Source organism: Ceratotherium simum, chromosome 26 (genome assembly GCF_057802395.1).
Source record: "Ceratotherium simum simum isolate JZ-2026a chromosome 26, ASM5780239v1, whole genome shotgun sequence".
In the NCBI taxonomy this organism is placed as follows: domain Eukaryota; kingdom Metazoa; phylum Chordata; class Mammalia; order Perissodactyla; family Rhinocerotidae; genus Ceratotherium; species Ceratotherium simum.
In genome coordinates, this window is record NC_141925.1 from 23,139,153 (window position 1) to 23,166,831 (window position 27,679).

General features: G+C 52.4%; 2 protein-coding genes across 8 annotated transcripts in view; one reads left to right on the forward strand and one right to left on the reverse strand.

Annotated features, from left to right (window-relative positions):
• The first annotated feature begins 788 nt into the window (after positions 1 to 788).
• KDM8 (lysine demethylase 8 (putative)) lies at positions 789 to 21,716 on the forward strand. 7 transcript variants are annotated; one of them, XM_087417169.1, is made up of 8 exons: positions 789 to 917; positions 6,845 to 7,370; positions 9,354 to 9,520; positions 10,768 to 10,900; positions 13,811 to 13,855; positions 19,327 to 19,476; positions 20,439 to 20,531; positions 20,624 to 21,716. In XM_087417169.1, the coding sequence occupies exons 2-8, from the start codon at positions 6,876 to 6,878 to the stop codon at positions 20,786 to 20,788; spliced, it is 1,248 nt and encodes a 415-aa protein (XP_087273295.1). In that variant the 5' UTR covers positions 789 to 917; positions 6,845 to 6,875; the 3' UTR covers positions 20,789 to 21,716. The 7 variants fall into 7 exon arrangements, with proteins under 7 accessions (XP_087273295.1, XP_004439409.2, XP_087273297.1 ...); XM_004439352.3 differs by lacking the exon at positions 789 to 917 and adding an exon at positions 1,309 to 1,633; XM_087417171.1 differs by lacking the exons at positions 789 to 917; positions 20,439 to 20,531 and adding an exon at positions 1,309 to 1,633.
• Positions 21,717 to 27,250: 5,534 nt separating this feature from the next.
• The window catches only part of NSMCE1 (NSE1 component of SMC5/6 complex), a 37,647-nt gene continuing 37,218 nt past the window's right edge, over positions 27,251 to 27,679 (reverse strand). The window contains exon 8 of the mRNA XM_004439353.3: positions 27,251 to 27,479. Within this exon, the coding sequence (XP_004439410.2) occupies positions 27,400 to 27,479 (80 nt within the window). The 3' untranslated portion in view covers positions 27,251 to 27,399. The remainder of the gene's footprint in view (positions 27,480 to 27,679) is intronic.

The window sequence follows — 27,679 nt, forward strand, 5'->3', positions numbered from 1 at the left end:
GCTTTCAGCAAAAGTCCTGTGAAGTCGGTTGAGCAGAATTCCCCTTACCCCTGATGTTTCCTCTTAATACTCGTCCATCCGCTGACCCCCACCCTGCTCCTTGGCTACAGAAATCGTTACTTGTCCTTGTTGTATCCGGAGTTGTGCCCCATTTCTCTCCCCTATCACAAACCCCCACTGCAGCAGCCCTCTGAATAAAGTCTGCCTTTCCGCCTCTAACAAGTGTTCTGAATAATTTTTTCTTTAATACCAGTAGAGGAATCCCTTCCCTTTGCTACCCAGACTCCAAACCCAGTATGAGCAGAACTGCCTCTGTTCGACGCTTCAAAAGCCCTGCGTCCTTGAGGCCATAGGGGGTTTGCTCAAAACTAAGCATCTGGGTAGCGGTGGCAGGAGCGGGGCTCTGGCCTCCGCCTGGAAACCCAGTGCCTTCTCACTCCCACAGGCCGTGGATGCAGCATTTCGGAGCGCAAGTTCAGAATCTGTGACTTCCAGCAGTACGAGCATTTGCCCTCTTTATTTCACTGAGCCTCAGTTTACGCCTCTGTAAAATAGGCACACTAATAATCTTAGTTGGAAGGATTAGATGAAACAGTGGATGCGCAGCCCCCCAGCACACGAAGTTATCGCTGCAGAAGGGATCGTTACCCACGCCGAAACACAAAAAACGTAAAAAGCTCAGCGCTCGCACGTCGCCTCCTCCCTCCGGCCTTTCAGATGGGCGGGGCGGGGCGCGGCATCGATCACTCGGCGCTCCTCCAGGCCCTCCGTCGTGATCGGACGAGCCGTGAGTGATCGAGACTCCTCGTGCAGGCCTCTGACTGTCACTCGGAGAAGGAGAAAGCTGGAGTGTTCGACCAAAAAGGAACAAGTCGTCGCCATTCCCCGGGCGGCTCGACACCGCCCACACGTGACAGGTTAGCTCGAGCAACTCAAGGGGGCACGCCTTCTGGCCCCTTAGAAGCGGCAGGCAGGACAGCGCAGGCGTCGTGTTAAGGCGCGAGGGAAGAAAGGACAGCCTCGCGCGTGCGCCTTGGAAAGCCCCGGGGCGGCTCTTCAAAGAAGCAAAACTGAGGGGTGGTGGGGAGGGAGAACGGAGCCAGCGCATGCGCTCTGAAATCGCCCTGTAGCCGCTCTCAACTCTCCTGCGCAGCCAGGGATAGGAGTAGCTCCGCGCGTGCGTCTTGCTCAGTAATTTGTGTTGCGCATGCGTGAGGCCAGGCTGTGGCGCGCCTGCGCAGTTCTTGGTGTCGACTTGGTGCAATTCTAGTGCGCCTGCGCAGCTTCCCCCGCCGCCGCCCCCGGTGAATGAAGTGGCTGGTAGCTGCCGGCTGTCGCTCCCCGGCCAATTGGCTTTTGTTATCGCCCTGGAGCTAGGCCGGCGGGAGACTCTTGAGCCATCGGGTCCCGAATGTGGGCCGCGAGAAATGAAGCCCCGGGGAGGGAAAGGGTGTGAGGCCTCGGGGTGGAGCGTTGGTGTGGGTCCGCAGAGCCCGCCGGGCCGCCGGCCCTGAGGGGCCAGCGGGGCCTGTGCGTGGCCGCCTGCAGGAAGAGTTCTGAGTGGATAGGAGTTCCCTCTGAGCACCGCACCGCGGTAGCCCCTCAGGGTCTCTGCCGCTCGGGGTCCGGCCAGGTAAGTCCGCGCTCAGCAGGGTGACCGCCAGCCGAGGTAGCGAACCCACACTGGCCCTTAGAAAGCGCAGGGTGCCCGTGCGCCCGCGAGGAAAGCTTCCCGGGAAGTGTCCAGAACTCTGGAAAGTTGCACAGAGCTCTCTGGAAAGATCTTGTTTTTGTGGACTACTGCTACAATACAGAATACAGGCTTGTCCGGGCAGCCTGTTCCCAGAAAGCCGGAGAAGGGGGATACGCCGTGGAAGCCCCCTGTGGAAGGCGTTCTGGCGACCGGCGGGGCGCTCTGGGGGTCGCGGTGAGGCTCCCAGAAGCCGCTTGGCCCAGCCGGTTTAACGGCTGCTCTGGGAGGTGCTGTAGGTTTCTAAGGACGGTTGAAGGGAATTCGGGGGTGATGGGTGCGTCCTGGACGGTTTTATGTCAGACCGTCTCCTGACGGCCACCCGCGGGCCAGCTTACACAACGTGCTCCCTCTGGAGGGTGACTTATCGGGTCAGGACCCGAGTCCATCCCGCTGTCTCCTCCAGCCTGTGCTTCGCTCCTCTGTGTTTAATGTCGCCAACAGGAAGCCTTTTAGAAGGTTCACGTTGGCCGGTTTATGAGCCGAGACAAGAGCCGCTCCGAGAGGTTGGCTGCTGCGACCTCTGACTGACCCGCTTTCCAGGAAGATCACTTCCTAGGCCAGCAGACGGGCCTTGATGTGAGCAGCCAAGAGAGTGCCCTGGCAAAAGCTACTTCATGCCGCCCCGACCTGACCTTCCCCGGGAGTGGTCCCGTGTCGTGAGGTCACTAGCTGTGGCACTCGAGAAGGTCCGCTTACAAAGCCGGGACGCAGCACCTCCACCCTCACTCCCTTCAGGAAAAAGCCTGTGACCAGCAAGAGGTCTTTAGGGCCCGTGCCTGGTCGAGCTCTAGGAGATGGACTTTAAAGTGAGGACAGAAGGCCACTCAGGCTTTTCCACATGGCCTATGATTACGGTGACCACAGGTCTCTGTTTGCGTGGAATAACCCCAGTTTGTGTCTTGTCCAGTCATAAATGTTAAATATTATGTTATGAAATATTATATATATGTTAGCCCTGAAGGCTGCTAACAGCACTCCCAGTATTCGGTTTGTGCAGAAGTGAGAGTTCCAAACAATGAAACACATAAACGTTGGAGAAAATGATGAGAATAAAGAAACTTAAAAAAGAAAAATAAATGTATACTTTACCAAACAAAAAAAACATAGCCTCTCTGTAGCATCCTAGTTTGTATCATAAACTCTGTAGTTAACCCACCCGTGCCTGACCACCCGAGGGCTGCTTACACAGCCTGCTCATGCCCTTTGGTATGGGGTTCTGGTAGGCCGGTGTAAAGACCAGGCTACAGCACCCCTCTGAGAGGCTGTTTCACACACTATCCTTGACTCCTTCCTCTGAAAGCCTGTTTGTTTAGTACAACCTTTTATAAAAGGCAGTTCACTGAGGACCTCTGGGAAGCCAGGCCACAAGGCTACTGGGTCTGATGCCTTCCTCTGGAAAAGGAGGCAATTGGAGACGATTATCAAGAAGCCTTTTTATGGGACCACTACGTGGGGAATGCCTGAAGGCTGATGTGTAAAGCCAGGACGTGAGGCCGTTTAGACAGGCAGTTGCATGTAGCCTTTTCCTGACCTTCACTGGAAGTCCCTATCGAATGGTAGGCTGTGTGAAGGCGGCTGCTTACAGCCCACGTGAGGCCAGCTTCTCTGGAAGATTGTTTCGTACAGCCAACGAGAAGGTGTTTCACCCGGCCCAGGGAAGGCCCTCTCTCTAAGGCCATTTCACATGGCTAAAAGGAGCTAACGTGAAGCTGCTCTCTGGAGGGTTGGTTGATAGAACAAACAACGCTGTTCTGGCCCTATAAAGAAAGCATGGAACATTGGTTTGTAAATCTCGGACAAAGTCTCAGATTCACCTTCCACTCAGACAAGGGCCCAATATTCAATGTTGTAAGGGAGCCTGCTTTTGAAACAGGTCATAAGGCTACTTTGGAAGACTGTTTCATATAGTAGGGTATGGCGCCTCCCCCAAAGGCTGTTTGATATGGGAACTATTGAAAAGGCCAAATAAGTAAAGGTTCTGGGAAGCCTGTGGAACCAGGCTGTAAGGTTACTCAGATGGATAATGGCCAGCATGCCACCTCACCAGGTAAAGTTGCTTCATGCTGCCAACATAAGACCCTCTGGGAGGCTAGTGTTTTGAGATTCAATCATGAGGTCCTTTGAGAGGCCATTTGAAGTGGCTAATATAGACGCAATCTCAAAAACCCTTTTGAAAATGAACTCAGCTATCCTGAAGCTCCCACCTCTGGAAGACTATGTCATACAGTGTCAACAGAAGTAACTCTGAAGGTGTTTTTGTAAGGCCATTCACTGAGGAACTCTAGATTAAAAATAAATTACTAAGGGGGGCTGGCCTGGTGGCATAGCGGTTAAGTTCGTACACTTTGCTTTGACAGCCCAGGGTTCCCAGGTTCGGATCCTGGGAGCAGACCTATGCACCACTTAGCAAGCCATGCTGTGGCAGCATCCCATATATAGGAGAGGGAGATGGGCACGGATGTTAGCCTAGGGCCAATCTTTGTCAGCAGAAAGAGGAGGATTGGCAACAAGATGGTAGCTCAGGGCTGATCTTCCTCTAAATAAATAAGTAAGTAACCAACTAACTAAGGCTGTTTTATGTGGCCAAGAGAAGACTGTTTTGTACAGCCAACTTGAGGCCCTCTTTCCCAGAAAGCTATCTCACATGGCCATCTGCATGAGGCCCTCTCCAAGGACAGTTTGCAAAGCAGCACATAGGCTGCCTTAGGAGGCTGGTTTATGAAGACCAAACATGAGACCACCTTGGGAGGCCGTTTTGTGAAGCAGCATATGAAGCCACTTGGGAAACCCAGGTTACGGAGCAGCACATGAGGCCACCTTAGAGGCTGGCTTTCTAAGGCCTTTGTGAGCTCTATGAGGGGCTATTTTGTAGGGTGACCCTGGGATGCCAGTTACAAAGTCCATAATCTGCATCTCTGGAAACTTTTATAGTTTATAGCCCATTTAAAACCCTCTGAAAAGCTATTTTATAAGGCCACTAAGAGACCAATTTACAAAGCTGGCACATAAGGCCCCTGTGGAAGCCATTTTTATAGCAAGGCAAATAAGTGGTCTTCTGGGAGGCCTTTTTATAGACCTTGGTGAGAAGCTGGGATATGAGGCCTCTGAGGTCTTTTGGATGCTCAAGATGAAACTTTTCGATGTTGCTTTATAAGACATGTGAGACGCTCTGAGAGGACGAGCCGTGTAGCCACCCAGGGAGGCCGGTTGATGGGTACACATGCTATTTTGTGTGTGTCTAGCGGATAAGGCCAAGCTGGAAGGTTGGGCTGTGAAGCTCTCCAAGAAGGCTGTTAATGAGGCCAACACAAGACATTAGGAGGCTCGAGATAGAAATCATCCTGGCAGGCTAGGGCCAGGACACTCAGGCCCTCTGAGTCCCATCGTTCACTGAGCCAGCTAGGAAGGATATCCATAGTGAACCAAAGACTAAGCTAGGATACAATGGTCCAACTAGTTTCTTCATCAGCAAAAGAGGGTGAGGTTGTAGGGAAAAAGATCACATACATCTTTATCCATTTCACAATATCGTGAGGAACGAAAAAAATTAAACGGAGAGGAATGGTTGGGAAACCATGGTATAGATTGTAGAACAGACAGCAGCTCTAAATTATTGCTGTTACTTTAGGACAGGCCTGGAAAGAGGTACTTCAAAAATAGTGACAAATGGGAAAGATATGTCCTTTCCTTATGTGAAGTGATAGGGTTTTCTCATCCGTAGAATGGAAACAATAATTCCTTCCTCCGAGTTTTCTGAGAAACAACCTAAATTTCCAGCTTCATCACATGCTAGCTCAAGATCTTGTGGCTCAGTTCCTTCATCTATAAAATGGATTTGAGGGCCTGACTACCTGAGTTTTAAATCTCTGCTCCACCTCTTACTAGCTGAATTGCTTTGGGCAAATCATGTAACTTCTCTACTTTAGCTTCCTTATCTGTAAAATGGAGATGATAATACTTTTAGAGTTTCTGTAAGAATTGAGTGATGCATAAAGTGCTTAGAGCATTCCTGGCTTACAGTAAACACTTTGTAAGTATATTATCAGCTTCCTAGGGTCATTGTGAGGATTAAATGAGGTAATCCATGTAATACTTCCAGTATTCTGACTGCTGTTATTGTTATTCCTGAGCTGGGGGGAAAAGGAGCTAAAATGGAGCCCAGAGATAGGGATGAGGTTGTTTAGCCTACTTTCAGAGACTTATTTCTGGCGTTCTTAATATGTCTTTGCTTTCCTATCTACTGCTGACTTCTTCATACACGTTGGAGCTAAAGGAAGCCATGCTTTCTCGTGTTCTTTTGTGTGAGTTATAGTTGAGTCCCAAGGTGTCCAGGAAATCTGGATAGGGGTGTTTATTAGTTATCTTATCTATTACTGCATAACAAATCACCATAAACTTAGTGGCTTAAAACAACACACATTTATTATTTCAGTTTCTGTGGGTCAAGAGTCTTGGTGTGGCTTAGCTGGGTCCTTTGCATCAGGATCTCTCACAAGGCTCCAATTATGGTATCAGTCAGGACCAAGTTCTCATCTGAGGGCTCAACTGGACAAGGGTCTAAATTCCTGTGGCTGTTGGGAGAATTCAGTTCCTGGAGGGCTGTTTGACTGAGGGCCTTAGTTTTTGGCTTACTGTTGGCTCTAAGCCATCCTCAGTTCTTTGCCGTGTGGGCCAAGTTGGCCATTTGCTTCATCAATGCATACAAGCCAAGGGGCAGTAGAGTCTTCTTGTGCCAGGCCCTGAAGATACAGTGGTGACCTCAGACAGGTGGGGGCCCCTGCAGAGTTTATGCCTAGTAGAGAAGACCGTGGTTGAAGAATCGTTACAGATGAGATGTGCATTACAAAGGACACCTATAGGGAGCTGTGGGAACTTAGAGGGGTCCAAGTCTGTGCATGGTCTCACTCTTTTTTTTTTTTTTAGGAAAATACTTTATATATGTTTTAAATCTCAGTGGTTTTCGCTGGCCACTGGATGTCATCACAGATCTAGCTTTTCTCCCCCAGTTTTATCTTATAAAAATCTACAATTATATATATTTAGGTGTACAACGTGGTGTTTTGCTATAACTTTTATTTCTTCCCCCACCAGCACCTGTCAGACTGAGCTCACGGTGGGCCTGATGGCAGAAGAGATCCACCGAGACCCCCTGGTGGGAACAGGTGCTCTGTGGGAGGCCCTCAGGGCACTCCTGCCCCCCACTAAAGAAGAACTGAAGTTGGACCTCGGTGAGAAAGTGGAGAGGAGCGTAGTGATGCTCCTGCAGCAAGCCACCGACCTCTTCTATGGGGACAGAAGGAGCGAGTGTCTGCAGATCAGCGAGGCGGTCATTGACTACTCCTGGGAGAAGCTCAACACAGGGGCATGGCGGGACGTGGACAAAGACTGGCGGCGGGTTTATTCCTTTGGCTGCCTTCTGAAAGCTGTGTGTCTGTGCGAGGCATCTGGGGACGCTACCACTGTGGCCACAGCCCTGAAAGTCTGTGACATGGGCCTGCTGATGGGGGCAGCCATCCTTGGGGACATCCTCATTAAAGTCGCTGCCATCCTCCAGACTCACCTTCTCTCTAGAAAACGGCCTGCCCAAGGCCCGACCCAGAAGCAGCCTAGCACAAAGGTATCTGGGTAGGATTGTTACTGACCACACCTGACATAATCTAACGGGCCTGTTTTTCTAGAAGTAAGGAGTCAGCTCTCTCCTGAGGTGAGGCCTTGTGGCATGCCAGCCTCTCTGGCTGAAAGTAGCATCTCCATTGATTTGGAAGTGGAACAGCTCAGTCTCTTTTCTCGATTTTTTTTTTTCCAGTTTCTGCAAAAGCAGTGCCCTTTCAGGAGAGAGGGAGGGTGGAAGCTTTGTGGTTCCTGAGAGAAGCAGCTCAAAGAGATTGTGTGGGTGAGAGCTGCTGCAGCTGTAGCGCGCCTCTTTCAGCTTTTTCTTGGTCAGCTGGTTGAAGTATCACCCACTTTTCTGGCTGCCTGTCTCTGTGCTGCTGAGTTCAAATGAGATACTACAACTAGCTCTCTTCTGTTCACTGGGCTGGTCTGTCCACCCTTTAGATCCTCGCATGTGTCCTTACTGGTACTTAAGTGCACGTGCCAAAGAATACCCTTCAGACACTGAGGGTGACACCGAGAAGGCTTCAAATCCCAGAGCTGACGGACGCGCAGACCTCACTTAGAATGCCTCTGGGCCAGTGTTCACGACGAGGAAATGGATCAATTAAACATGCAGGAAAATGTTCAGCCTCACTTCTGGTTTAAAAAAATTGCAAAATCAGTGAAGCAGACATTTTTTGCTATGAAATTATCAAACGAGGTTTTATACAATACCCAGTTTTTCCAAGGGTGCCATGGGGCCAAGGGCATGGTGTGTTGGTTGACCTCTTAGAGGGCAGGGTAGACATGCAGATCAAGGGACAAATACCTGTCCCCTTCGACCCAGGGGTTGCACTGCCCTTTCCCATGTGAAATCTGTCCCAAGGGAATATGGAGGTGGCTTCATGCCCATGGTGGTGCTCATGGTGTGGGTGGTGGTGGGCAGTGTGTGTAGCTCGGGGTAAGAGCTCGGGCTCTGGAGTCAGCCTGCCTGGGTTCATGTTCCTGCACTGCCACCCACTGCCTGTGAGTCGGGCAAGTGTGTTGGCCCCTCTGTGCCCACTCCATTCCCACTCTCTTCCCTTGCCTGTAAGAGGGGCTTTGCTTGCAGCTTGCAGCTTCACTGAGCACCGGCGGTGCCCAGATGTACAGAGGGCCTGGACCCTGTCCTGGAGCTTACATTCTAGTGAAGCTCTAAAAGAGTGTCTTCTCTTGGGTGGTGAGAAAACCGAGGAGAGGCAGCTTCGTGTAGGGTGGTCAGGGAAGGCCCCTTGGATGAGGGAGTTTGTGAAAGTAAAGGTCTGGCGCATTGCCTGCAGGGAAGCATGTTGGCTGCTGCTGCCACCACTGCTGCAAAGGTTGAGGACTGGTCGGGGTCCAGCAATGGGGAGCAGAGGGAGCTGACATGTGCCAGGCAGGAGTCCTGCTACTTCACAAATGACATCTTGTCTCCCAGTAGTTTAACAATGAGGAAACAGGCTCAGAGATAGAAACTTGTTCAGGTCACTCAGGTGGGAGATGGTCAAGTCATTTATGATGCAAACAGTCATAAGACATTGCAAGGAAGAGGGAAACTGCTTTAGGTAAATTATTGGATAGACGAGGCAGAGTTGCTTATTCATCATGAATATTACTACCAGTGGATCAGAGCTATGTATGTGTGAAAGATGGGAAAGAAACACACAGTAGTGAGAAAGAATACTTAGACCTTAGATGGTGGAGTTTGGGATAGTAAGTTTTCCTCTATTGCAGAATTTCTGTGAAAGCAATATATTACTTTTATAATTGAACAAACATTTTAAATGAACTGATAAAGAAAAAAACAATATCATGAGGAGTAAATGGTAGTAGTAGCAGCAGTAATAATGATGACAAATATTAACTACTATTATTGTTATTAATGACACCTAAGCTGCCCTACCATTGATGCAAATTCCTAGCAGAATGCCTCAAATTTTGACTTTCTGTAGTTGTTACCATTTTGTTTTGTTTTGATTTTAAACAGAAATCAAGGAATGACCATGTTTGGATTCCAGATATGAAGTCAGAAAGAGCAGTCCCCCGGCTTCACTGTCCGTCCCTCCAGTATTTCAGGAAGCACTTTTTGGTTCCAGAGAGGCCTGTGATCTTGGAAGGTGTGGCCAACCATTGGCCGTGCATGAAGAAGTGGAGGTGGGTGGCTGCTGAGGGCAATGAGGTTCCTCTTCCCACTTCAGCATCCTCAAAGACTCCCTGAATTCCTCCCCCATCATCCCCAGGTAAACGCAGCCTCACAGACTCTTCACTACCAGCCCCTGGGATGGATTGCCAGGGGTTAAACAAGAATTAAAACTACTGTACTCTGAATTTATGGCAAAGGGTCTAAGATTCTCACCTTCTATAGCTTGCTTGCCCTAAGCAATTTTTTAATGATTGCTTAAGTGTCAGTGTAATGTTAAGTCTATTATGCAGTTTTGCAAGATCTTAGGAATTCTGTGGACTTTCTCAGCGGCCCTGAGGCTTAACAGTAGAAATAAGAACCCAAGACACAGCTGCCTCGCCCTCTCCGTGGGGCTCCCTGGGCTCTTGTGTTTGCTCCCTCCTCACGTCTTCCTCCAGTCCTTCCTCAGATTCATGGTGGAGAGATCAGATCAGGCAGCTGGACAGTGGCTGTAATGGCACAGCTGTGCATAATTTTGGACACGAGAAGGTGTATCTAAGGAAGCTTGATCGAGTCAGCTTGTCTTGTGGTGGTAGTTTCATGGAGAGAGTGGTTCCCACTAAGACTTGTGTGAGGAGGAATTCCAACTGCAAGAGCCATCGCCCCAGCAAGTCTTCATTGTGTGTTTTACTATGTATCAGGCATATTACATGTTTACTACATACCAGACACCAGGAAAGGCACTTGCCATGTTTTCTCTCTCTCTCTCTCCCCCCTCCCTGGTTCCCATGAGACAGGAGCTGTCATCAGCCCCATTTCCCAAATGGGGAACAAGGGCTCGGAGAGGTTAAGTAACTTGCTAAAGGTCCCCTGGTCTGTAACAGGCAGGGCCTGGAGTCAGTGCCTGGCCACTGGAGTTCAGAACCCGGGCACTTCACTACCTGCTGTGCTGTCCGCCATTTCCTCCAAGAAGGTTTTTCAGCTTAGTGACAAGGTGAGCAAAGAGAGAAGTTGGCAAGCAGGGAACTAGAGCCACCCAGTAAGAACTTTGGCAAAGCAAATTTATTGGGTCTCTCTGCAAAGCTACACAGCGCCAGGTGGGCAAGTAACCTCACCTCTCTGTGCCTGAGTTTCTTCGACAGGGAAGTGGGGGAGAACAGTAGTCTCCACCTCGTGAGGTTGTGAAGATGAAAGGAGACCAGCGCAAAGCACATTTAGCAAAGTGCCCAACAAGTCTTAGCAAAAATGATGATGGTGACGATACCTGTTTTTCTAATAGTTTGGCGTATATCCAAGAAATTGCTGGCTGCCGAACTGTCCCAGTGGAAGTTGGTTCTAGGTACACAGACGAGGAATGGTCCCAGACACTCATGACGGTCAATGAGTTCATCAGCAAATACATCATGAATGAGGTATGTCATTTGACTCCTTTCCCTAATACACGGGAGAGAACACATGACATTTGGGCAAATAACCTCGATGCATTGCAGTGGGAGGTTTTGGAGGAGTCATTCTTTAGGAGCCTCTGGTCAGTGGGCTGACCAGAGTGAGGAACGCAGGCAGGTGGGCAGGCAGGACATTAGGGACTCATTTCAGGTCTTTTGTTTTGATACAATTCAGTGGCTTTTTAGTGTATTCAGAAGATTGTGCAACCATCACCACTATCTAATTCCGGAACATTTTCATGATTTCCAAAGAAACCCCGTACTCATTAGTAGTCACTTCCCGTTCCCCATTCCCCCTGTCCCCAGGCAACCACTAATTTGCTTTTTGTCTCTGTGGATTTGTCAATTCTGGACATTTCATATAAATGGAATCCTACAAAATGTGACCTTCTGTGTCTGAATTCTTTCACTTAGCATAATGTTTTCAAGGTTCATCCATGTTCATCCATATCATTTATCAGTCCTATACTTCATTCCTTGTTATGGCTGAATAATATTCCATTGAATGGATATACCACATTTTTTTATCCATCGGTTGATGGCCATTTGGGCTGTATCCACTTTTTGGCTGGTGTGAAAAATGCTGCTGTGAACATTCCTTTATAAGTTTTTGTGTGGACATATGTTTTCATTTCTCTTAGGTATATACTAGGAGTGGAACTGCTGGGTCATATGGTAACTGTGTAACCTTTTGAGGAACTGCCAGACTGTTTCCAAAGCAGCTGCACCATTTTATCATTTCAGATTCTTAACAGTAGGGACAGTGGGCAGCTTCCTCTTCCTGAGACCAGGGTGACAGAGAATGTAGATTGTCTGCCCTAGAGTGCCTGAACCATTCCTGTGGGCTGGGGGCAAGGGAAGCCTGTAAGTGGGTGCAGAGACCCTTCAGGGGATGTCCACCCAGCATCTGTGATCCCAGCCACCTGTTCTGGCCCAGAGAGCAGAGTCCTTCACAAGGTGTGCGAATTTAGCGTCAGTGGTTTGCAGTTCTTCCGTGCGCTCCCCAACATCCCACACCCCATGGCAGCCCCAGGTCCAGCCACTATACAGTTCTGATCAGATTTAATCGTGGATCTGCTGCAGTCAAGGGGTCCAGGTTGGTGACCATGCTGGCTAACAGTTTCTTCCATTCGCCTTCTCTGTATTGTGACTGTGAACCCCTGAGGGAGCGCCCCACCCCGCATCTCTTTCCTTCCTAAATTTCCAGCCTGCTCCACAGGCACTCACTGCAGTTCCCCTGGCTGTGGCCTCCTTCGTCAGTGCTCACAGACGTGTTTCCCTTCCTGCTCCTCCTGTGCTGCTCCCCTACCCCCACTTCCACTCAGTTCACTGTCACCTGAAGGCCTGGAAAAGGGAGCCGTGAACTAGAGACGCACCACGTTGCCATGTCCACCTGTGCTTCTGGGAATAAACCCACTGGAGAGGCTTCATGCTGTCTCCCTCGGCTGGCAGAAGCCTGGTTCCCAGAGCAGAGAGGAATAACCAGGGTCTGTTCTCAGAGTCGGCAGGAAGGTGGGCTTTGGATTGAGCGGAGCAGCGTTGGATCCAGCACTGTCGCTTCCTGGCTGTGTTGCCTGGGCTGGTTACTTAGCCTTTCGGATCCTCAGTGCCTTGACTTTTGGTTAGTTAGTGTTAGTTGGGGTTGGTTAGAGATTACTAACGCCTATTTCCTGGTGTCATTGTGAGAGTAAAATACATCAAGCTCTAAGCACAGCGTGGCCAGTGCTCAGTTAACGTAAGCAGTTAGTGACCTACGGGCCAGAATATCTGTGAGGGTGGAGATCACATCAGATCTGGCTGTGCCCAGTGTGTAGCACAGGGTCTGGCATTTTGTAAACTCACAGTAACATTTGTCAGAAAGAAGAGGAAATGAAGGAGAGGGATGGAAAGACGGAGAGATTGTCGAGGAATCCTAGGGAGGAACCTTCATCTGCTTCAACACTGTTTTAGCCTCAAAGCCTGTTAGACCGAAGCCGACTCTGCTCTGGCAGAGTTGGGGGGAGTGGTGGCCCGCGCCCTCCGCCCCTCTGACCCTTACAGAGGCCCTCAGCCATCTTCAAAGAACCCCTCAAGCGTTGTGGAGCCCAGTCTTTAAAGCACTGGTGTTTTCACCCATCTGATTGGCAAAAATTTTCACAAAATGATAATCTCCAGTGCAAAGATGTAGGAAAATCAGCACTCAGATTAATTGCTGGTAAGAGTATAAATGACTTGACTTTTGGGAAAATAACCTGGCGGAGGCTTTTGAAAGTGCATATACCCCTTGACTCAATTGTTATACTTTTAGAAGCAGATAGATGTAAGGACCAGAATGTTAGGCTGTTTTTTGAAACACTGTGGCAAAACAACCTGAATGTCTACCAGTAGGGCAATAGTTGAATTAATCATGATGTATCCTGTCTATATAACATGTTTCCATCAGAATGAGTCACATATGTATGTATTGATCTCAAGAGATATTCGTGATATATCATTAAATGAAAAAAGCCAATTTCAAAGTAATACCTATAGTATGATGCCATTTTTATTAAAAAAAAAATCCTCCTGAGTGTGTAGCCCCTTCATTTTTCATTTGAGGAAACAGCCCTGGGGCACGGGGTGACTCACTCAGGGCTACCTCAGTGGCAGAGGCAGCACCAGATCCTTAGTCTCCTTGTCAGCCAGTTCTGCTCAAGAGGGAGCTAATCGCATTAGCCCCTGGGTCAAAGGAGGGGAACCAAGCAGGACAGAAGGGGGGCCCTCCCGGGTGGCAGCCCAGGGCTGGGGCGAGGGTACACCAGGTGCTGAGAGCCAGCTAAGCAATAGCAGCCCCCGGAGGGTGTCCACCACCACTAACCGGCCTTTCTGTGTTGCCTCTGGTTTTTCTCCATGCATTAGCCGAAGGACACGGGGTACCTTGCTCAGCACCAGCTCTTTGACCAGGTGAGTCTGCGACCATGCTCCTGTGTCCTTCACCCTCTCACCTTCTCGCATCCCTTCTTGGGCTCTGACCCCCGAGGGCAGGAAAGGGTGGAGCGGCCTGTTTCGTGACCACTGGTGCTGCTCCCTGCAGTGAGCAGGGAGGCGCTCTGTGCGTCGTCCTGTTCCCTCCTCACCAGTGGGCAGCAGGAGGGGGGGCGAGGCCACCGGGCCTGAGAGGCTGGGCGTGCTAAGTCCAGTGTCCCAGGACTGGGGGCGGGGGGACGAGGAGGCCACAGGCCTCAGGGTGGCCTCAGGGGATGGAGTCAGAGGTCCTGGTGTGGTCAGGACTAATGAACGGGTCCTGGGGAGCCAGGCGAAGGTGGCAGAGTGAGTCCCTGCCTTCCCTGATGCAGAGTTCTCTGGGCAGGTCCTGGTACCATTCTCAGCACATCTCAGTTGTCCACTTACGAGGCTGTCTCCCCATGCTTGGGCCTATCCACTTCTGGCAGAGGCCAGTTTCAATTTCTCAGGGTACCCAGCCCTGGCTGGCCAGATGGAAGACCCTCAGGACAGACTGGTTGAAGACTGAAAGAGGAGGGGGACTCAGGCTGTTGCTGAGAGGAAGAGGGGCCTCTGTGAGGCGGGAGGCAGGAGGACACTCCCAGTGAGCAGCGCCTCACGCACCGAGGCTCAGAGGGCAGAGTGGAATGAGCCCCATGGCAGCCTGGGAGGGTTTGTTCAGAAGAACGGAGCAAGGAGAAGGAGGCGAGGGCCAACTAGGGAGAGCTGTGAAGGCCAGGCCAAGAACTCGGATTCATCTGGAAGACGGCAGGGAGCCCTGGGAGGCTTTGAGCAGGAGCGTTCCCAGTAAGAGGTGGTGTTCCCGGAAGAAGCCAGCAGGAGCGCGAGGGTGCTTGCGAGGGAGAGTGCCCAGGGGGGCAGGAGGAGAGACGAAGCTGCAGGGAGCAGAAGTGCTGTTCCTGCTCTTTCTCCTTCACAGATCAGCCCCCTGAGAAGAGCCCATCAGAGTGTGGCCCTGGACCAGCACTGGCGGCACTGGGAGCTGTTAGAAATGCAGTCTCAGTCCCAGGCCCCACCCAGACCCACTGCATCAGCGTCATCTGTCACCCAGGGCCCCGGGCTCCACCCATCAAACACGGAGCTCACAGAGGGGTCGTGGCAGCTTGTGGACTGCCTCCCTGGCTTTTGGGAAGTGAGGAAATCAGGAAGCGTGACGATGTACAGAAAGATCTTAGCACTGTTGAGAAAGGACAGGAGGAGATGCCACAGAAGATTAACAGTGATTGTGGTGGTGGTGAGGTGGGGAGTGATTTCTCCTTTTTTCCTGCAGTTTCCACATCATGTGGAATAAGTATGTGTAATCATAATGAGAAAAAATAGGCTACTTTTAAATGCAAACAAAGCAAGAGAACAAAGTGAAGTGTAGCAGGAATCAGGAGGCGTTCTGCATTTTCAAGGCCGTCTAGTTAGGACGCTGAACAGTGGGGGGAGGGCTCATCCTGGGGAGATAATGGAGCAGTGTCGCTTTCTATCCACCCCTCCCCCGGCCCCACTCGCTTCTTCACTCTGTACTCGGGTGGCTGGGGCTGTGACCACGGTGCACGGCGGGAACACTGCCCCCGCGCATGGGCTTCCTTGTAGGCCCCTGGGCACCAGGCCCTGGGCTCGGCCCTAGGCACAGGGATAAAGAAGACCTCCTCGCTCCTCTTCCCCAGTGGACCTGAAAAGCAAACACATCAGACGGTGATGAGGGCCTGAAAGAAAATACAAGAGGCGGCCTTACAGAAGGTGGCTGAGGCGGGCAAGATGGCTCTTTAGATCAAGTGGGCAGGGAAGGTTCCTTGAGGAGGCGACGTATGAGCAGTGGCTAGCCATGAGAGGAGACGAGAGCAGGGGCGTGCCAGCTAGGAGAGCAACACAAGTGAACTGTCACCTTCAAGGGGCAGAACAGTTCAGTGTGGGGTGCATGAAGGGGTGGGAGGTGGCAGATGGGGCTGAGAGGGAGGTGGGGGCTAGATGAGGAAGAACGGTTTTCTTAATGTGATGGGAAACATTGGAGGGTTGTGTTGCCAGGAAGGTGGTGGCCACTTTCTGGAGATGAACTGAAAGTGGGCAGATGTGGAAGCAGGGGGACCATTAGGAGGTCCAGGGAGAGCTGATGTACATGGACTTGCAGAGGTTTTAAGATGAGTGTGAACTGTTGGCACCTGACACGGGCAGATATGTGGAGGTTGAGGGAGAGGAAGCAATCAAAGAAGACTCGTAGATTTGGCACCCAAACGGCTCGTTAGATGGAGCTGGAGTGTCCAGGGGGACTTTGCTGGTGTGGTCTTGGCCAGGCCAGGGACACCCACGGGGAGCTCAGCAGGAATGCCCAGGGAGGGCAGCACTTGGCAGGAGGCCAGGACAGGGGCAGAGTGCGTGCCCTGAACGGCGGAGACCTGGGTGAGTCGGGTCAGGACCACAGCCGCGAGGGGGCTGGGCCCTGTCTCTGCCAGCTCTGCCATCTCTACTGCTGAGGCTGGGGCTTCACTCACTGCCTGTCCCAACGGGGGGACCCAGGTCCAGTTGGGGCTGTACCAACTTCCAGGAGCTGCATGCATGAAGTTAAAGGGGGCTGGGGAAGATGGGGCTGGTGGCTGTGGTCTCCTCCCCAGGCCTCCCCGTAGTAGGACTTGTAGATCCTGCCTCCTGTCCTCCTCTCTTGCTAAGTGAAGAAAAGGGGAATTCTAATTGATCAGTCCCCTACTGTGTGATTCCAAGAGACCAGCCTATCCCCTGATCTCAGCCATGCTGGGCACAGCTTCCCCACCTTGAAGCGGCAGGTAAACTTGGCTCCCTGTCCTGGAGCAGCCGTTTTCCATTTTACTCGAACAAGAGGAAGCAGTTTTAGTAGAAGGCAAAGTTCACAATTGTTTTTAAGACGACCCAAGACTTGGAAGACATTTTGTCTATTGGAAGGCCACCTGGGTCTTTATCTCTGGTCCCTAGAGGTATGTTTTCACCTCTGGTTGAGAGTGCCTCAGGGGGCATGTCGGAGCAGCCCAAGCAGCCAGCAGAGGGGGACGCCTGGCAGGCCTCTGCACTGCTCTCTGGGGCCTGCTCTGCCTACACGAAGTTCAGCGGCTCCCAACCAAAACCTCTTGCCCAACAACCTCTTAGTGGCTCTCCTCCCAGGGCCCCTATGTTTTAGAAGATTTTGGCCACCATGCTAGACCTGCCTTGAATTATCAGTCACGTCGTGGGAGCATTTCTTACCTTGGGGTCTCTGAATCCTTGGCCAGTGGCTCTGATTACACCATATAGTCAACCAGTCACCTTACAGAAATCCCAGTGATTTCATGAGGAGCCAGTCAGCTTCTCAGCACTCCACAGGGCTGGTGTAATTCCAGTCAGGAGCTGCGTGTGGTGTGACAGTGAGCCTGGTGGTGGAGAAGCAGGAGGTTCCGAAAGGCCTTGTGGGATCTTGTACATAGCTTGAGGGATCCCACAGGACAGGGGACCTCGGATTGTGAACTCTGCTTTAGCCCAAAGCAGTGGACACAGCAGCAGTTCTGCATTTCTCCGTAGGCTGAGACAGGGTCTCCAAGTACAGAACAGCAGTATCGGGCGGGGCCCAAGCTCCCTGCAGGAGGGCATTCCAGCTGGTCTTAGTGATCATTGGTTGGTTCCTTAACCAGCAACCTGAACTTAGAGTAGCTACTACTGAAGGAATGGCAGGTCACCTGCAGTGTCCCATCAGCCCTGGGCGTGCTTCCTCTGAAAATACCTGAGTACAGTAGCAGGCAATCCTGTTTTCCTACCTCTCGAGCTTGAAAAATACTGCTGGATTCAGGGATTGTCCAACCAGGAGCTTGTGAGTTCAGGTGCCCTGTGGGTGGGGCTGGAGGCCCGCTCTGGTGGGTTCAGCCCTGGGCCTGCCTTCTGAAGGTCGGTTCAGGAAATGGTTTCAGTCAGGGTGAGCGGTTCTTCAGTGTGAGACGCTGATTCTTTCCAGGTGAGGCTGGACCACCGCAGCCACACCCAGCCCCAACCTTCAGGATTGCCCACTGTGCTGGCAAGTGGCTTGGAGGCTTTGGGAAATTAAATGGAAACTTCAATTTAGTCCCTAAGAACCATAAGAATAGATCTGATTGTGAGCATCAGTTGGGCTGCACTTGAAGTGGAAATGTCAGTGAGGTGGTCTCCCCCTCGCTGCACTGTGCACATCTCCAAGCACAAACTCAGGCCCGTGCCTGCTTTCTCATTGGCTGTTTCTTTGCCCAGCCCATTTCTGCCAGCTTGGGAAACAAAGGCTTTACGCCCACGCTCAGCTTTTTAAAGTGGGAAGCCAAGAACCCATGTCTTGGTTATAAGTTTCCTATATCTTTCCCAGAGGCCAAGATGTCGGAAGGCCTAGCTGTCCAAAAGAGGGTGTGTGGACTGGGACAGAGGTGGGGGATAAGGAAACACCAGCGAGTCACAGCGCTGGCTGTTTTGAGGTACACCTTATCAGACTCGTTCCCTGACGGTGCCGGGGCAAGTGAGCCCACGGCGCCTGCTTTCTCGTCAGTCCGTGAGCCCCAACATCACAGCCTCCTCGAGGCCCCAAAAGCTCTGACACAGGAGCAGAGCACAAGCTCACTTCCAACAGGGTCTGAGCCTGAGCACGGTTGAAGACTTCCACACGTTGCCCCGTTGCTGTCTAGGTAGTTTCACACCTTGATGCCTCCAGCAGCCCTGAGTGAGGCTGCCCCTTTCACCACAGCCTCACCACCACTGTGCATTATTGTTCTGTTAGTCTGCTAATTTGATTAGCAGGAAATGATGACACTTAATTTGGATGTCTTTGCTAATGGGACTGAAACCCTTCTGTGTATCTAATTCATTTTTATGTATTGCCTGGTTTTTGTCCTTTAATTATTTGTGTAATTTAAGTGTTGGGATCTTGGTGTTTTCCTTATTATTTTGTATGAACTTTGTACGTTAATCCTCATTTACCACAGTTAGTTCAAGTAAGTTTCCTACTTTATTGGTCTTTATACTAATTTATTTAAAATGTACCAATTGTGATTTCTTTACCCTTAGTAACTTTTGGGAAATCTTCCCCTCCAGAGATGTGATAAACGCTCAATCCCATTTTCTTTTTGTTTTTCTTTAATTTGATTTTCTAAAATATTTAACTCTTTAGAAAATTACAAGCTGGTTTATTTATAAGTATAAAGTAGAGGTATCAGGTTTTTAAAAATGGAAACAAAAAATGCATATGGCATGGAAACAAATCTGAAAATAAAATTATAACTCTTCCCTAGTAATTATATATATTTTTAATTGATTTTTAAACTCCTATACAGTAAAATGTGGATATAGTCATTTTATTACACAAGAAGACAGTGTGTATTTGGCGTTGCTGTCAGATAGTCAGTTGACTTCTAGGCTGGGGTGCCCACAGGCCTGCTCTTGACCTTCCGCGTCTGCTCCGACACCCACAGATCCCAGAGCTGAAGCAGGACATCAGCATCCCTGATTACTGCTGCCTGGGCGACGGGGAGGAAGAAGAGATCACCATTAATGCCTGGTTTGGTCCCCAAGGAACTGTCTCCCCACTTCATCAGGACCCCCAGCAAAACTTCCTAGTCCAGGTTGGAGTTGCTCCAGAACGTCGGCCTTCCCCTTTTCCTGGTCCAGCCCGTGGCCTGGCCACGTTATCCACATTTAAACACCAGAGAAACGAAGCCCTGACGGGGATGTGGACAAAAATGAAAACAGAAAACTGGTGCCGGGCCTCGGGCTGGGGCCCTCTCCCTAGTCGGGGCTGCTTCCAGGAGTCGTTCCTGGATCCTCTGGGATCCCGGCCACCTCACTCGGGCAGAACAGGGCTGGAGCACCATCTTGGGATGGAGAGAGCACCCTCACGGCTGCCTCTCCTCTGTCCTCCCCCTGCCTGCCATTCCTCAAAACCAGGCCAGCTTCTGCCTGCCAGAACCCTCTCTCCAAATAAGGAGAGGTTTCTCAGCCCTTAGACAGTTTTTTGAGACCCAGACAGAGGAGCATGTGTGTGTTGCAAGAGGTGGGGTTTCTGTTGTAAAACCACCTTATTTTTCATAGGCAGAGGGGTCAACAAATGACAATATTCTTCCAGCCAAGTGGACCAGTCCACAGAGGCAGTAGAGAGGCTGAGAGCTGGGGCTCGGGAGCCGCACCGCCTGGTGTGAACACCAGCTCTGTCACCTAACAGCTTTGTGAACGTGGGCTTAACCTCTCTGTGCCTCAGTTTCTTCATCTGTAAAATGGGGGTGATGACAAACCACCTCAGAGGGTGGTTGTGAGGCTCGGAGTTAATACACACAGAGCAGTTAAATAGTGGTTGCCACAGTCAAGTCCTTAATTATTAACTACAGTAATGAAGTTATTGAGGAGGAACAAGCTTGGCACTCTGAAGCACGTGTGTGGTGGGGATGGGGCAGACTGGGAGCAGGGAACAGCATGTGGAAAGGCATGGAGAGGCGAGGGGGAGGGTGTTGGGTTCAGGGACCTGCAGTCAGTGAGGGTTGCAGGGGGAGGTAAGGGCAGCAGTTGGCTGACGGGGTCACTCTCTTCCCAGGTGATTGGGAGGAAATATATTCGGCTGTATTCCCCACGGGCGTCAGAGGCTTTGTATCCGCATGATACGCACCTTCTTCATAACACAAGCCAGGTGGGCATGCAGGGACCCAGTGTGACATTGCAGATTCTCCCCCACCCTACCCGTCTCGAGACTAGGCAGGTGACTTCCTGTGCTTTTTTCAGGTTGACGTGGAGAATCCTGACTTGGAGAAGTTCCCGAAGTTTGCCGAGGCCCCCTTCCTGTCCTGCGTACTTTCTCCTGGAGAGATCCTGTTTATCCCTGTTAAGTATTGGCATTACGTGCGGGCTCTGGACTTGAGCTTCTCGGTCAGCTTCTGGTGGTCGTAGCCAGGATGGAGGAGGGTAGGGCCTGAAATGCATGCGGCACTCCCGGATTCCCTCAGTCACTGCACTGTGCCCGGCCGTGCTGGGCCTGGAATCCAGAGACGAGCTGACCAAGCCTATGCCCTGAGGAAGCCTTCGCTGAGGCCTGAGCTCGGGCACTAGGCAGACACAGGGCGAGGAGCGCCGGGGCAGGGGCATGCTCCAGGCCAGGTGTGTGTGGCAGAGGCAGGTGGGCAAGACTCCAGAAGGACATTCCAGGCCCACAACCCACATGGAGACTTGTGGGTTGAGGTTGGCTGCCTGGATTCAAACCTGGCCCCATCGCTTAATTGCTGTGTGATTTGGGGCAAGCTACTTTACCACATGTGTCTCCATCTGGAAAACAGGGCAGTGCTAGTCCTCACCACAGAGGGTTCCAGAAGTGGTGCATATGCAGAACTGCTCCCCAGTGTTAGCTGCTGACCCTAATCTTAATAATTATTATGATTTTTACATACTTTTTGTCATGACTGGGCCTGTCAGGACAGCCACCACCTGCAGACTCTGGAGAGAGGGGGACGTGGCCCTGGTCACAAGGGAGGGTCCTTCTCTCCTTGCTCAGTTCAGACCTCTGCTGGGCAGTGGGAGTCTTGGGGAGATTTCTGTTGTCATCATTACTGAAGCATAACCTGCCTTCAGAGAAGTACATGGGTCTTCTAGCTTGATGAATTTGCAGCTGTACCCCCTCCCTGTGACCAGTTCCCTAGTCAACGGAACCACCACCTGCACCTAGAAGCCCCCCTCCTGCCCCTCACTGTCTCCATCCCGCTAGGGGTCACTACTCTCCAGAAGAGGGTTTTAGGCCAGGACAGGCCAGGCTTCAGGCTTTCCATAAACGTGTTTGTTGTGTTTGTATAAAACGTGGTTTGTTTTGTTTGTGTTTGAACACGAAGACTTTTCCCTCGACTTTTCTCTTGACTGAAGACAGGCAGGCCTACCCCAACAGCTGGCACCGGAAAAGCCCCCTCCCCCACTGGCTGGGAGGATCACAAATTGGTATACATTGTTTTGGTATTCTCTGGGTTTTGACAACATTCATCACACCAAGTGACCATGAGGTAAAAAAAAAGTACAATCTTACTCAAAAATAAGCAGGTTAAAACAAAGATAGGCACTAAGTATGCAAAGATGTGTAAAACTCGTGCTCAGTGTTGAGGAGGGTAGGATGTCCTGATGGTGGGAGTTCAGCTTGGCAGAATTTCTGCAGACATCAGGAACCTTCAACACTCACGCACACCTTTGGGTCTGGTGATCCCACTTCTGGAAGTCCACCCTGAGGGAATGTCAAAAAGGTGGGCACGGTGTGTGTACACAGATGACCGTCATGGCTTTATTTGTAATAGCAAGTGTACAGGAATACTCTGTGGGTTTTCTTTATACTACACACAACACACTGACTACTACTGGCACTTCTGGTCACTGTGTGTGTGTGTGTGCGCCTGTGTATGTGTGTTCCCCACAGCAAGCAATTGTGCAACTCCAGCTGGGTGTCCCACAATTCAACTCAATTCTGACACTATCTACGTGGAGATGGCGTCTGACCCCACAGGTTAAGGGCTCAGTCCCACAAGACTGTTCTGGGGCAGGCGGCGTACGAGGCACCAGGGAGAGGAGAACAGGATGCCCCCAGTTCTCGGGGAGCAGGCAGTCTCGGCGGGGAGACCCACAGGTCGGCAGTAATCGCCGTACTGGCCGTGGGAAATGCTGCGGGTGGTGGAAGCCATGTGAGATGGTCACACCGAAGAAGGATGGGATCATGGTGGTAGAGGCCAGAGCTGGCTCTGGAAGGACACACAGGAATTGCCAAGAGACTGGGAGAGTGGGCCTGGAGGCAGAGGGAACAGCTGACTCAGGGACTGCAGGAAGCTGCCATGAGGGAGATGGTACAGGATGAAATGGAAGGTGTGGCAAGCATCTAGGTTGTGCAGGCCTGACCCCCACGTGGGCTGGGACTCACTTGGTTGTGATAGAAACACACCTCACACTAGTTTAAGTGAAAACCAACAACAAAACAGGTATCAGCTCCCTGGCAGGAAAGGCTGCTGAGGGAGGTGGGGAGGGGCGCACAGACCTGCAGGAAGAGCTGCGGGAGGAAGCCGAGGTCAGGCTTTACCCGCCAGGCTTCTGTCCCTCCCCGGCCACTTGTCTCTGCTGGGCTGCCCTGGTTTCCTTCTCTCCCCTCTCGCAGATAGCCTCCCCGCCAGGGGAGATGGTGGCCCTGGCCGGCCAACTCCATATTCTCCCAGCACCAGGACCCACAGGCTCAGAAACCCCAAGGAAGATTCTGACTGGCGGGCCTGGGACCCATGCCCAAGGGGTGATCCTTGAGGGGCAGGAGAGATGGCTGCTCTGATTGGTGTGGCCTGGCTCACACACCCACCCTGGGGAACAAGGAGAAGTGGGGATGGGAAAGTATTGATGAGCAGCTGGAACCAGCGACTCGTGTCCTCTGCAATCAGGCCAAGGAATCTGAACTTTAACACGTAGGTCTTGCAGCTTCAGAGCTGTGAGCCGAGACCGTTAGAATGTGCATTGAGAAAGCTGACGGGAGGCAGGGAGGAGGACGGGCAGACATGACCCCTGCAGGGAGGCTGTGGAACTCATCCAGTGAGTGAGCTCGGGGCGGGCAATGGGTGTGGAGGACAGGGGCAAACACAAGAGGTATTTAGAAAGTGGAATCGAGGGCTCTGTGAGCAACTGCTTGCAAGGAGATTGTTTATTCCCCTATCTGGCATTATTAATAGTTATTTACCTAATTTTTCACATGGAAAATTTACACTAGATATCAATGCTGCTGAAGGTAGTGACGCATAAAATAGGAACGCCACCATGCCTAGCACGCTTGCCATTTATGAGGAATGGCGGCTGCCTAGCTGCAGAAGAGTTATAACTCAGGGGCCCGCGTGCATAACTCACAGCCCTTCCCCAGCTGAGGGATGGCTGTGGCTCCAGCTGCCACCAGCGGCCCCGCCTTTACGATCCCATCTATCCCAGCTGGCAGGTCCCTCCTCCTCTGGCCACTGTTGAAGAAAAGCCGTTCATCCGTAATGTCGTGATTCTGAAGTTAGTTAGGGACTAGAGGAAATGTTCATTGAAACGTGACATCGAGGACTGGCTGCCTCAAGCAAACCTCCCTTGTCAGAAGAGGAGGACAGCAAAAGAGGAAATCTTTATATGCCATCTGGGCAAGGCTCCAGCGTTGCTGGTAATCCTAGCTAGAGGGCTGGCTTTAGCTCTAAGGAATGTGGGCTGAAGTCAGCTTGGAATAAAAGTGTCAACCAGCTGACCACAGAGCCAAGGAGAGGTGCGAGCACGAGGGCCCATCGGAGATGCACAGAGGCCTGTTCAGTGCGCAGCCCTACGCTAGTCACGGCATGTCTGAGCCTGATGAGGGCCCTGCAGTCATGTGTCACGCTCTCTTGGGGGGCGGTGAGAAGATGGACAATAAAATAAGATGTGCAGACAGTGATGAGTGCTATGAAGGCAACAGAACAGGATAACAGGTCAGAATAGGACAACAGGAGATGGGTTGGTGGGGACATGACTTTTTGATAGTAGACATTTGAATAGAAGCCTGAATGACAGGAGTCGAGGTTTGGCCGAGATTTGAGGAAGGAGCTCCCAACAGCAGGCACAACAGCCCTGAGGCAGGAGGGCCTTGGCCTCAGGAGAAAGGAAGGGGCCCATGCGGCTGGAGCAGAGGGAGCCAGGAGAAGAGGCAGAGGCAGGCGGGGTCGGCAGGGGCCTGGACCGCGCCAGTGGTGGGAAGGACGAGGGTGCTAAGCTGGGAGAGGCGAGGTCTGATGGTGCTGCTGCATGAGAAGGGCCTGGAAGGGGAAGACTGGAAGTGGGAAGAGCGGTGAGTGTCACTGGTCCAGTTAGTAATTCTGGAGTGACAGTCGGGCAGCAGTGGGAGAGCAGAGCAGAGGAAGGCTGTGCGGGGAGGCGGGCAGGGGGGCACAAAGGCCTTGAGTGCGAGGCAAGGACTTTGGAATTGTGTGTAAGGGTTTTGGTTGGGCCATGCCTAGGAGTCCTCAGGAAGTTCACGGTGGTACCAACACAGGGGAGACTGGTTGCCAGAGGGCCAGTGTCCCCAGCAGCAAGGTGCTGAGCTTCCTGGGTCACAGCTGGGACTCGCCTGCACCTGCACAGTATGAGCCTGCCTCTCCTTGACCACAAACCACTCCCCGGACAGGCGGGAAGCTGGCTGTGTGTAAATTACAGTGTTCTGGTTTGCTTTTGGCCCCTTGGTATCCCTTCTCCCTTCTTCCGAACAGTATCTTGGAGCATTGCCTTCCCCCAGGGAGTGCAGTCTTGGAGGGTGTAAATCAGGGCCCCCTCGGTAGAACTGCATCTTGAGAGCGCACTGGGAGGATGAAGGCAACAGCTGGAGTTGATCTCCAGGGCAGCAGCGCACGTTGTGACTGAGGAATGGGACTTTCCATCCAGAACCCCCGAGTCCGAGGTCCGTCTTTTCTAGACTGGTTCTCCTGCCTTTCCGTCATCTCTACAAACTTCCTCAGACCCTTCCCAGAAGCCCCTTCTCTGGTGAAGCCAGCTAGGGATGGTTTCTTGTGCCTACCTGACACACCACAGACCTTCCCACCCAGCTGGGCGTGCCCACAGGCCTTTATCAGGGGGCCTGCATTTGCCTTCAGAGGCTGGGCCAGGATCCCCGGCTGGCTCCCGGAGGCTTCAGCCAAAGGCCTTCTCACCGCTGAGGAGGTGGGCACAGGGCTTGGGAGCCAGACCTGAGGCTGGAGGGTGAGCCTCCCAGAGCAGGTGTCACTCATTCACCATGCCCTAGGCCTCTGCTCTGCACTGGGTTTGTGGAGGTGAACCAGGCAGAGCAGCCCTGCCTGCACGGGTGGAGGCTACCCCCACCCCAATTCGGCACCCACAGGTCAGCCCCCCTCTGCCTGGTAACAGCACCTTCAGTTTGCTTAGGGGAACCCCCCACCCCGAGCCACGCGGCTTGGGAGGGGCTGCCCACCCATGGCTCAGAGGTGAGCCCTGATGAGCCAACGCCAGTTGGACTGTTCCCCTCCCCACCTCCACAAGTATCCAATTGGAGCTGTAAGCCATGAGCATGTTTGCTGGGGCAGGGGGAGCCACTAAATGAAACCTGCCCTCCTCCCCCTGACACTGGGACATGGGTCTGTGAGGCCTGGAAGTATGGCAGCCATTTTGCTACCATGAAGAAAGTTGCTAAGATGTTTTGGGAGACCATCTTGTAGGCCCCGAGCATTGAGGCCAGCCTGATGGCCAACAGAGACAGAAATATGGATGCTTGGTGACATCACGGGAACCACCAGGTCAAGCCTCTCCTGAAGGACCCCCTCTGGCCAAGTCCTTCCTTGTTTAGGCCAGTTGGAGTTGTGTTTTCTGTCATGACTGAAAGGGTCCTGACTCATATTGGGGTGGAAGAGAGACGGGGAGACAGGAAGTTAAAATAGTGGGGCAACTGTGATGATCAAGGAAGTGCGGGGAGGTGGGGGACCGGGAGCCCAAGATCTAAAGTGGGGACAGGTGTTAGCCAGCAGAGGCAGGACACAAGAGGGGGGAGTATGCAGGCAGAGGGAACAATGTGTGCAAAGGCCTAGAGGTGAGGAACAGGACGTCTCGTTCAGGAACTGAAAGAAACGCTGCAGCGCTGACAAGGGGGGCAGCGAGAGGCGGTGAGCCGTGCAGGGGCCTCGCTGTCCGGCCCTCGTGACCCCTACGTGTCCAGACCTGAGCCCTTGTGCAGTGATGGTCACCAGGGTCTTCACAGGGGCTCGCCATGCTAACTGGCACGGTGGGAAGATCACTGTGGCAGAAGAGATGGGAGCAGGTGGGCAGGTTGGAGCCAGGAGCAGTGGGAGCCGGTGCAGAGGTGGAGGGGGACCTGGCCTGGGGCAGCGGCTCTGGGGCTGAGGGCCATCTGGCAGGTGAGCTGCACAGGATTTGGTGACTGGTGTGATGCAGGAGGGCCAGGGAGGAGGAGGCTTCAGGCTGACTCCCCTGCTCCCGCTGGGGCAGCTGATGGGTGGGGCGGCCAGTCACCAAGACGGGGCAGAAGGGCCTGTGAAGAGAGCACGCCTCCAGCCCAGCCTGCGCCTCCTGCCCGTTCAGGCCAGTGGCATCTTGGGCCAGAGTAGTGTTGGGACTGTGGAGTTGGGGAGGCCAAGGCTCTCACACGTCCAGGCTGGGCTGGCCAGTGCGGGTGGGACAAGTGACCGAGGCTGGGGACTGAAGGCAAGGCAGCCCAGAGCAAGGACAGTGAGCCGCCCTGGGCCAGTGCTGTCAGGAGGAGCTCTGCCCACGTCACCTGCTGGAACCCAAACCAAGGGGCTCCCAGGCACCAGCGAGCTCCGGGAAGGAAGGGCAAGGCCAGGCCGCGAACCACTTGCAGAGGGGCGCATGACACAGACTGAGGCCAACCACTCCTTGGTGAGCTTTATTCTACACCTGTCGGTAAGTGGACACGGTGCACAACGGAGCATCACAGGCACCTGGAACACGGACGCCGCTCTTCCCGACAGGGCTGCAGCAGTCGTCCCCCGAAGGCAGTGGCCCTGCCCAGCGCAGGCCAGCTAGTGCTGCCGGGACCGCAAGGACTTTTTGTTCGATTTGGAGATGCCAGCCTCCCTCTCCTTGTCAGGGTCGAAGACTTCTGCACACAGAAAAGGCCGGGAAGAGACTGAACGGCAGGTGGTTGCACCCATAACATCAGCCCATCCGTGTGCCGAGGGCCTGTCCCGTGTCCAACACTCTGCACTGGAACCCTCCTCCCCTACCACAAGGAAGGCAGAATTAGCCCCAGTTCACAGATGAACTAACTGAGGGGGCTGTGCATGCTGCTTTCACTTCCCC